The sequence below is a fragment of the Dendrobium catenatum genome, unplaced genomic scaffold (genome assembly GCF_001605985.2).
Source record: "Dendrobium catenatum unplaced genomic scaffold, ASM160598v2 fragScaff_scaffold_34, whole genome shotgun sequence".
In the NCBI taxonomy this organism is placed as follows: domain Eukaryota; kingdom Viridiplantae; phylum Streptophyta; class Magnoliopsida; order Asparagales; family Orchidaceae; genus Dendrobium; species Dendrobium catenatum.
The window spans coordinates 87,446-97,609 of NW_021318496.1; the positions used below are offsets into that span (position 1 = coordinate 87,446).

The 10,164-nt window shown below is 35.5% G+C and overlaps 1 protein-coding gene across 4 annotated transcripts; it reads left to right on the forward strand.

Annotated features, from left to right (window-relative positions):
* Nucleotides 1-2,517: 2,517 nt before the first annotated feature.
* LOC110099646 (transcription termination factor MTERF9, chloroplastic) lies at nt 2,518-7,855 on the forward strand. Of its 4 annotated transcripts, none has more exons than XM_020826856.2 (6): nt 2,518-2,902; nt 5,714-5,807; nt 5,884-6,077; nt 6,179-6,871; nt 7,089-7,387; nt 7,508-7,855. In XM_020826856.2, the coding sequence occupies exons 1-6, from the start codon at nt 2,654-2,656 to the stop codon at nt 7,548-7,550; spliced, it is 1,572 nt and encodes a 523-aa protein (XP_020682515.1). In that variant the 5' UTR covers nt 2,518-2,653; the 3' UTR covers nt 7,551-7,855. The 4 variants fall into 4 exon arrangements, 2 of the variants coding, with proteins under 2 accessions (XP_020682515.1, XP_028549157.1); XM_028693324.1 differs by having other exon boundaries at nt 2,519-2,902; nt 7,522-7,855; XR_003700191.1 differs by having other exon boundaries at nt 2,520-2,902; nt 7,089-7,461; nt 7,522-7,855.
* Nucleotides 7,856-10,164: the final 2,309 nt, after the last annotated feature.

The following is a 10,164-nucleotide window of genomic DNA, read 5'->3' on the forward strand; positions in this document are numbered from 1 at the left end:
ACATGTATGGAGGATAGTTAAGGGCTTAGAAAAGGAAAAAAATTAGCTAAATGAATATTTTCTTTTGATTGACAATTGTCTCAAAATATGAAATTTTGATTTTTTTTTTATATCTCATAATCCTTTAAATTAGAGATATGTTTTATTGAGGAAATGTGATGTGAAACCAACATGCGCAGGAGCTCATTTAAGAAATTTTAAGAATAGTTGACAATGAATTACCAATTAATAACTTATTGAAATAACAAGCAAGTTCATCAAAGAATCTTAGTTTTCAACTAGCTTAGGCGAGGAAGTACATGTAGATTAGCTAAAACTCCTAGGTAACTAAAGATAGTAGCAATATCAAAAGCTATTAATCAACAGTCCGCAACTTAATAAAGAGAGTTTTCACCTTGGGGATGGATCACTCAACTACACTAGGCTTAGCGAAAAAAGGTCTTCAGCACACCCAACGATGCCACGAGGACGGTAGCAATACCAATGGCCTTGATCCACGGAAAGGTCGGCGGTGGCGGAGATGGCGGGGATGGATGACCTTGGGAGGATCCAATCGTAGTCTTGAAATTGGTCGTCTATGACGTCCACGAGAGTAGGCAAAATGCGATTTAGATAGTCCTCAATAGTGTCGTCAAATCCAAATCCAACGTCGAAGAATTGCAAACGGGTGATGTGAATGTCGTCGTAGATGTCATACACGAATCCGCTATCAAGCTCAGGATCCACCATGCGTCATTTACGCGGAGAGGGGCGGCGTAGTCTTCTTCTTCTTTGACTTCACGGATCACAAGGAGAAGCAAGACGAGGGGGCGGCGGGAGCAGGAGAAAGAGGGGCCGGCGGTTTCCAAGAGAGATCCAAAGGTTTAATCCCAAAATCTGAAATTAATTTCAGATTTTAGTGGATTTAGAGGGAAATCCAAATTGAAATTAAGTGATCGGGAGGGGTAATTAACTATAGGGGCTTGCGCCTATAGGAAACCAGAACTCAGATCATAAAGTCCTCACAAAATGAGGGCGAAATCTCTGGGTAGTGTCTTATCTACAAACTCATCTGCCTTCCAAAATTTACCTCGGAACTTAGTTCGTTAAAACTCCCTCGCTCAAATAAAAAGAAATCACGCGGCGGGGAGGCCGGGGCCGAATTTTCGGAGCCCACAACGGTCCTCTAACCAACATCACCTGTGGATGGTCCTCTAAGCATTGTTGCGAAACTTTTGGTAATTTTATGTTCTTATTTAACTTCCATGTCATTATATTATATGTTTAGCAGGTGGTTTGCATTCCTTGATGATTGGCTCAATGTTATGAGGTGTTTTAGGGTGTGCAGGAATGGAAAAATTATTCTGTGTGGATGCCGAAAGCTGTTCGGAGATCAAGCAGAATGTGCCACGTCACGTCTTGCTCGGTACCACGGCTCGGTACTGCTAACGTGGCGCATTCTAATTGGTCTCCGGACGACATTGTCTCCGCACAGAATAATTTCTCGTAGGAATGTGGGCTCAATGTTATTTTGGTATTTCATCTCTTTTGTAAGCATGATATATGTATTTTTAATGATGTTATTGTTAAATGATCTCTCTTTTAAGGCATGATATAATGATAGATGTTAATAGAGCCTATATTGATTGTTAGAATGAAATCTTGTTTGAAATTCTTTCAAACTTATTTGCAAGTACCTAAAGGACTCTCGTAACGTGATATCAACCCCAATGATCTTTGTTGATCTTGCCCATGTTCCCCTCATAAACTCCGATCACTGTACATCAGGATCCTGTAATACTTGTTTTAGCGACTTCGTCGACACAAGTTTGATCCATGTAATAGCTTTAATAAGTAGTCTACCGATGCAAAAAAAAAACTCATCGAGCCTTAGGGCGGTTGGTGGGCGAGCATGGTGGGAACCCTCTATCATAGGTTCGAATTTCCTCTATTATGACATCGTCTCTTCAGTGGAGTAAAGCAAGTGTGGGTCTGATGTCGGTGGGTTGCTCCGCTAGATTCCGCCGAATGATTAGTTATACCGTCAAACACTTTTTTTAGAGTGATAACAGGTAGATATCCCGTTTCAAAATAATAATAATAATAATAATAATAATAAATAACTTAGTACAAAATAAACTTTAAAGCATATTTTCTCAAGAAAATAAATAGCAGATATTTTTTCAAATTTCTATTATTATAGGCATATGAAATCAGATTTTTTGAATACGTATATGAAAATTTGCTTATAACTTTTCAAACATGTCTTAAGTTTATATATATATATTATCGTCATTAATTTGTTTTCCTCTATTACTGGAGCTTTAGTGCCGGGGGTGTTATAGAACATTCTATCATTGTATTTTACTGCTTTCGATAGAAATTCAAAAATTTTAAATTTTTATGAGCCTCACAAAAAACTTCCCATTATAAGTCTTTACCCGATCAAAATCCAACGTAAGTTTCACGAGATGTTAGAGCAGCAATTACTGAAAGACGTTCAAGAATGAACTGAATGATGTTGAAATCTTGAAGCGGATAAGGATGAGTGGACGTGGGAGCGGAGACATTCTCTTTCGTCGCTGCGAGTGCGTGCGAGCAAGGAGCGGATAGCGGAGGGTAATCCATCTCATCTACGTCAAAAGCGCCAAGGGATAACCCCTATAGCGCGCGGATGTTCCTCTCCCTTAGTTCCAGCTCCGCTTGTCCCTTCTTCTCCGTCCAATCGCATCGATGGCGGGTTGTATCTTCCGGTCGGCGCGATGGCGGCAATGGAGTTACGGTCTGCTCGGCGCATTCCAGCGCTCGCATCCTCAAGCCCAACCGGCGACCGCGGCTGGGTCGGCGAGCCTCGACTTATGCGAATGAAGATGAGGAGGTGGAAGAGGAGGAGAGCGAAGAGGAGGAATACGAGATAATTGATGTGAGTGCCTTTTTTATTTGGAATTTGGACTATTGTTCTGCTGTGTCGTTGTTTTAGTTTGGAATTAGCGGTAAAAAACTGAACTTGCGAGAAGTCTAATGATTCAGTAGTGGTGGGATAGCGTTGTTTACTGTAATTGGTAAGACTAGTGCTTTTTCTTTATTGACGGTATGAAGAGTTTTTGCTTAGGCTTGCGCGGGAGATTATTTGCATTTTTTTCTTTTTATTTCAGTGTTTGGAACGTGAAATGGTCGGAGCTTTATGGCATTAGGAAGTTCTTCGCTGAATTTGACCTTTTAGTTCTTTAGTCTTCTTGATTTTAAGCATAATCTTATTAGAGTTTGGCTGGTGGATGACCACTGAAGATTGTTCTTTTATAGATCTTGCTATGTTGATCGTTGAAATAGACCTCTCCTTCTGCTCCCGTTTGGATCAATCCGAAGCTCCCTGTTGTGGAAAGCCCTCCAAATTTGGTTGGGCATTAAGAAGCATCCAGTTGTTGGTTGGAAGGAGCTTGGTCCCCTTTTTATAGCTTTCTTCCACTGATCTAATCGTTAATATTGTAACCAGTATGCTTAGTATTCATCCTCTAAAGCAATTTATTGGATAAATTATTGTTGTGATGACTGGGGTTGAATTACTAGCATCTAGGAATCACGAGTCTTAGGAGGAGCGTCTATATGCTATTTATGGGACTTAACGATTTTTAGATTAATTCTGATTATAGATAATTATAAAAACTTTATTTATTACTAGAATATAAATTCTCTCTTAAGTTCCCAAAAATGAAAATGTCAACCTTCAAAATCTGATGATTTGCTCCATGCTCTTGGTCTTGGGTTTGGTTATTTGGCAACTTTTGGATGTGCCTATTTTATATGGTGCATTCTCTTTTCTCATTTATTGATGCTCTTTGTTCATCAAGTATAAGGATCTTTTTTAGTTTAGGTGCTCCATGTTGACCTTTTCTAGTTCATGTAGCTCAGATTACTTTGAGCTATCTATCTTTGTTCTTTTATCTCTCTCTTTGATCCAAGCATTTTATTCATGATAATTTTCTTGTGGTGATTGGCTTTGGTACTTGACCTTTTTTTTGTTTAAATGTTATAGTTCTAGGAGGTTTTTTCTTGCAATTTCGAGGGATTTTTCTTGCATGTATCATCTAATGCATGTAAAACTTGTAACACTGCCGTTGCCAGGTCCCAAGTCCTGGATGAGAATTGCAATTTCGAGGGATTTTTCTTGCATGATCATCTAATGCATGCAATTTTAGTAATGGGACGTGTTCTTTGATTTCTCAATCTCTCTTATGAGCATGTTCTCTTATGGCCCTAAGCTCTATTGTAATATCCTTAAGATCTTGATTTTGCTCGTCTGTTCTAGAGAAGATATTATATCATGTATTACCATCGGTAACTTACATTATAAACTGTGTTGAGCAAATATTTTATAATATTTTTTTTGGAGAAAAAGAGTTTAATTGAAGATTATGTCCAATTAAACTTATGCTTTTCACATTTGTGTTGTGGTGGATTGTTACTTTTACTATAAGAATTGCATAGCATGATCGGCTTTAAATGATGCATGAATAAATAGCCCATTTTCATCTACCATATCAAGTGCCTAAAACTGTCTTTACTATCCAACGATCATGATTTCTTTATAACATTCATAAATTTGGCCCAGATAATTTGATTGTGTCATGACTATAAGTTTGCAAAAATACTTGCATAACCTGAAATTAAATCTTGATGCAACACTCAATAGCCATCTTGATCTAACTAGTATCTGATTACCATGTGACAAGTATCTAGATTGCTGGAAAATTTATTGGAGCATAGGTCGTCCATAGAGTCCTAGGATAGCGAGAGAGAGAGAAGTATCTAACAAGCTTTTCAACTTGAATTTATCAATAATAATAATAATAATAATAATAACAATATCCTTAAAAATTCCCATTTAAATTTGTGCATATCTTAACACTTCATTGAGTAAAAAAGGCCTAACCCTAATGGCATTTAAGTCCATAGATAAATAAACAGAACATTCTTGCTTGGTGGTTGTTGTTGCTTTTGGCCTTGGGGTTTTGGGTTGTGTGAAAGTGCAGGTTGCTGTTGTGGTGCCATTTGGATTTGGATGGTATTTTGACTGTTGGGCTTATGGTGGGTTTCTTGCTTGCTGTCGAACTCCTTGGATTTGCTGGATGCAGGTTGCTGCCCTTTTGGTTGGTTCGGTCCTTGGGCTGGTTTTGATTTTTTGTTTATCCTCTTTTTTAATTATAATTTGTAGATCCAATAGCTCTCAGATTTATTGTAAAGATTGTATTTTTAGATGAGCTTATGGATCTTTAAGGACTTGTTATTCCCCTTTTTTTAAATGCATAGGCTCCTCTTTGGAATTTATCAAAAAAAAAAAAAAAAAACAGAACATTCAACCTAACTTTTTTTTTTATAGATCCTTAACGAATAGGTTGTGGCTAGTATTTCAAGATTAACTCTTGCATGTAATCAGGTCATTCATGACATTTGGCTCTAATCTGGAAGTGCATGTTTTTGAGATCTTGGGTTTATTTAGCTAGAATCAAGGCAGGATGTCATGCTTGGCAAATTATAATGGCTCTTTTACTCTCATGCTTAGGTTGAGTTTACTGCTAGCCTCATTCAAATTTTATGATTGCTTCCTTTGCTCTGAATGATAAAGACACTCTACCCTTGTCCAATAAAATGAATTTTAGCCTTAAAATCAAATTTACATTTTAGATTGCCTGTTATGATTTCAGAAACACTCTTTTATTCTGGATAGTTCTTACAGAATGACGTTGCAGAGTTTGATGAGTTTGGCAGCAACCAATATTCCACTAAAAAGAGATCAAATTTAAATTCTAATGCCATAAATGATGCTAAAGGTATCTGAAAAATATACAAGTTGGATTCAAGGAATTCGGCTTTGATAGGCCTTTCAGCATAATTCTACTAATGCAGGAATCAAGATATCACCTCAAAAAGGTTGCGAAGCTGGATTAGTACAAGTGAGACAAACCAAGAATCTGGCTCCTGGCTCCATTAAATCTAAGTCTGGTAAAACCATTCAGCAGAAAACAAATTTTCAAGGCTATAATTCTTCCATGGAAAGGTACTCAAAAAAGAGTCCTGTTGATTGTGATAGTGAGGACCAGGTTTGTCCTTTTCGATCAGTAAACGATTTCTATAGTTCCTTTTAACTCATCTTGATTGAGATTGAAAAGCTCAAACATTCTCACCTTTTCTTATTTTATAGCAAAATTGTGGAAGTTTCACCAAGAGCAAGTTCCAGAAATTAATAGAAGAACTAGACTTTGATGAGAGATGGTTTCCTTTGATTGATTACTTGAGCACATTTGGACTAAAGGAATCTCACTTCATTTCCATTTATGAGAGACATGTGGCATCCCTTCAGATGAACCTAACTTCTGCAAAGGAAAGATTAACCTTTTTGATTGCGGTCGGCGTCAAACGCAGAGATATTAAAAGGATACTTGTAAGGCAGCCCCAAATTTTGGAATACACAGTTGAAAACAATATGATGTCCCATGTTCGTTTCTTACTAAGTATAGGAGTTCCAAGTTCTCGAATCGGACAGATTATTACTGCCACTCCATCTCTGTTTTCTTACAGCATTGAACATTCTCTCAAACCTAAAATCAGATACTTGGTTGAAGAAGTTGGAATTAAGGGATCAGAAGTTAGTAAAGTTGTACAACTCAGCCCTCATGTTCTAGTCCAGAGAGTTGATAATTCATGGACTACCCGTTCAAATTTTCTGTCAAAAGAATTAGGAGCTCCAAGGGATAACATAGTAAAGATGGTCACAAAGCATCCCCAGCTCCTACATTATAGCATAGAAGATGGAATATTGCCTAGAATCAACTTTCTAAGGAGCATAGGGATGTGCAATTCTGATATTGTGAAAGTATTAACAAGTCTCGCACAAGTAATTCTTTTCTTTACCCCCTCTATCCTCTCATGCTTTGGCTTCGTTTGGGACAGCTTTTTTATTGCTTCTTAAAACAACTTTCTAATTCAAAAATTAAATTTTTTATACTAAACTATTGCTTTAAGAAGCAGCAAGAAAGCCGTCCCAGATGAAGCCTTTATCTGCATCATATTACTTGGAAAAATATCCCTTGATCAAATTGTTACTCTTGCAGGTTCTGTCCTTATCACTGGAGGAAAACTTGAAACCCAAGTATCTTTATCTTGTAAATGAGCTTCACAATGAGGTGCAGTCCTTGATCAAATATCCAACGTACTTGAGCTTGTCTTTGAATCAGAGGATTCGACCTCGGCATCGCTTTCTGGTTTCACTTAAAAAAGCTCCAAAGGGGCCATTTCCTCTGAGCACATTTGTTCCTACTGATGAATGTTTTTGTCAACAATGGGCTGGCACAAGCTTAGACATATATTTGGCTTTCAGGCAGAGTTTACTGCTCTCAGACTTGGCAAACAAGTATGACAGAAGAAGATGATCCACAGCCTCTTTAAGATATATTATTTGATCTGGTTAAGCACATATACAATAAGGTCAGTAGAGATTTTTTACTTATATTCTCTGCTAAATTGTTCATAGGCTGTTTTTGGCAGAAGCTGAGATCAATTGTTGCCATTTTTGACGTTCAATGCCAGTTTGAGGATCAAATTTTGACAGAAGCAGATATCTGCAATTTTGAATGGAAAGGGGGAAGCTCAGCTCTGCTATGCGAATTTTACCCAAATATGGTTCGATCAATTTCTACCTTGCTATCTATCTCTTGAAATGAAATTCAGAAGGAATATTTTTATTTCTCTGCTAGTTAATTGTGCTATTTAGATGAAATGTCCTCTGAAAGAAGTGAGGTAAATTTTTTAGAGGTGATAATTTTTGTTTATGTAGAGCTTTAAAGGCCATTTTTGAAAAAAGGTTGTGAAAATTAGATCAGACATCGAATTTGAAGAATAAGAATAAGATGTTTAAGTTCGGTGCTTCGATCAAGGTTAAATTGGATGATATAATAAATATTAAAGTTATTTAAATAAATTTTGAATGATTTAATAATTATGTAATAATTGTATAATCATATAATTTTGTGATTGAAAAAATAGAATTGATGCATACTATTTTCTAGAATTTTAAAATTAATTTGATTTTTAATCTAAATTTAATATAAATATAAACATATAATTTAATAAAAATTATTATTATTTTTTGTTACATATTTAGATATAATTTGTGCATATAAATTATAGTTGTGTCAAAAATTGGCATGACCTGAAACCTGACCCGAAAAAATCTGAGTTCGAGTCAACCTGTTTGTAAAATGGGTTGTGTTCGGATTCAGATTTTTGACCCGTTTGTAAAATGGGTTGGGTTCGAAATGACCCGAAAACCTGCAAGTTTATCCAATTAACTTGTTAGTAAAAAAATCTTTTGAAATCAAATAAAAAATAATGATGTAAATTTGTTTTAAACGATAGTTAATAAATTATTTGAATTCCGTTGAATTTTTTATGGATATGCGTATATATTTTCCATTAAACTAATCAAAAAAATACATCCAATCAATGAGGTTATAATATGTATACGCACAAGACAAAAAATATATCCAATTGATGTTGTCTAACTATTTTTTTTAAATCCCATTAAGTTTGGTTTGGGTTCGTGGGTCGGTTCGGGTCAACACGATAACTTGCACGGATTAAGTCCGGGTTGTATATCCTGACCCGTCTAGCTAAATGGGCCAGGTACGAGTTAAATTGTTTACATCTGAGTCAACTCGGGTTGGACTCAAATCTGACCCGTTGTACACCATTAATAAATTGCATAAGAAATTCACAGTATAAATTATATATCATTAATGCGTAAAATTAAATAATTAAAAATTAATTATTTATAATATATAATTAAATAGATAAAAATTTTATATTATCAACTAAAAAATATTATTCATGTTATAAAATTAACTAAAAATTTATTTTAAAAAATAAGATGTGTTGTAAGCATGATAAGATTTGGCAACAACTTTCTCATAATTTTCATTCTCTAATAGATAAGATTGTAAAAATTATTTCTCATTATAAAAAATTTAAAAATAAAAGAAAAATTAAGTTTTCTAACAAATAAAATAAGTGCCCAAACAGAGAACACCTATAAAATTGAATCCTCTTAAAGCTATTTATATTATGGCAAATATGATCAGAGCCTTTTGTAGGAGAGATTATTATGTACGGACACCAGACGAAAGACCCCGTTTGGTCTACGCTCAAGTACCGAATGGTAGCGAGTACCGAGTACCGCTCGGTATAAACTTGATATCCGACGTGGTGCAATTTTATTGGGGCCCGAAATCCGGACAGAATAATTTTTCCTTTTGTAGGCTGAAGCATAGAGAAGAGGACATCATCAAAGATTTTAAGAAGCCTACCTCAAAATAATCTCTAATACTTGTGGTTAATCCATCAAAAATGTTTCAGTAAAAATTATTGTCCTTTTTGGCGGTTTAATTTTTCTCTTTAAAAATCGAGAGAAAATCAGAATTATAATTATTCACAACCAATAGTAAAATTTCTGTGTTTGTACAAGTTTCTTCTATTTTGCAATACAGATTGTGCTTTAGCAATGTTTAAATTGACCCACATTATAAAGGAAAAATTATTACGTGTGGTATACGAACGCATCCAGAGAACAATCAGGATGCGCCACATCACCCAATGCACAATATATTGGGTAACGTAGCATGTCCGAATTGATCTCTACATGTGTTCGGACACTACAGAATAATCTATCCATGAAGAAGACCTTATGCTTCCAACCTCGGAATCAGCAAGTTTGAAGGTATTGACTCAAGAAGAGAAGGCACACCAAACTAAGTGAATGTAGAGAGCCAAACCAGATTCACAGGAGGATAAAAAAAAGAACTGTTATAGGATGTGACCAAAATAAAGCAATATCTCATATACTATTAAACAATCCATTTATGCTGAAAGTTTCTAAAAAATCAAACAAGAGACAAGGTTGATTGCTGCATTAGCATCTGAAGTTGTGAAGGTTTTACCTCCAGATTTAAAGAGTAGAAATTGAATAATGTACCAATCAAATGCAGTTTGATTTGCCTTTATTTGTCTTTCTTTCTATTAACAATATCTTCTCTAGAACTTATTTGACAAGATGTTGACATAAATGCAAGTTTCAGGAACAAAATGCCGTATAAAATCCCATCAACTACAATCAGCAACCATAATTTCAAGAAG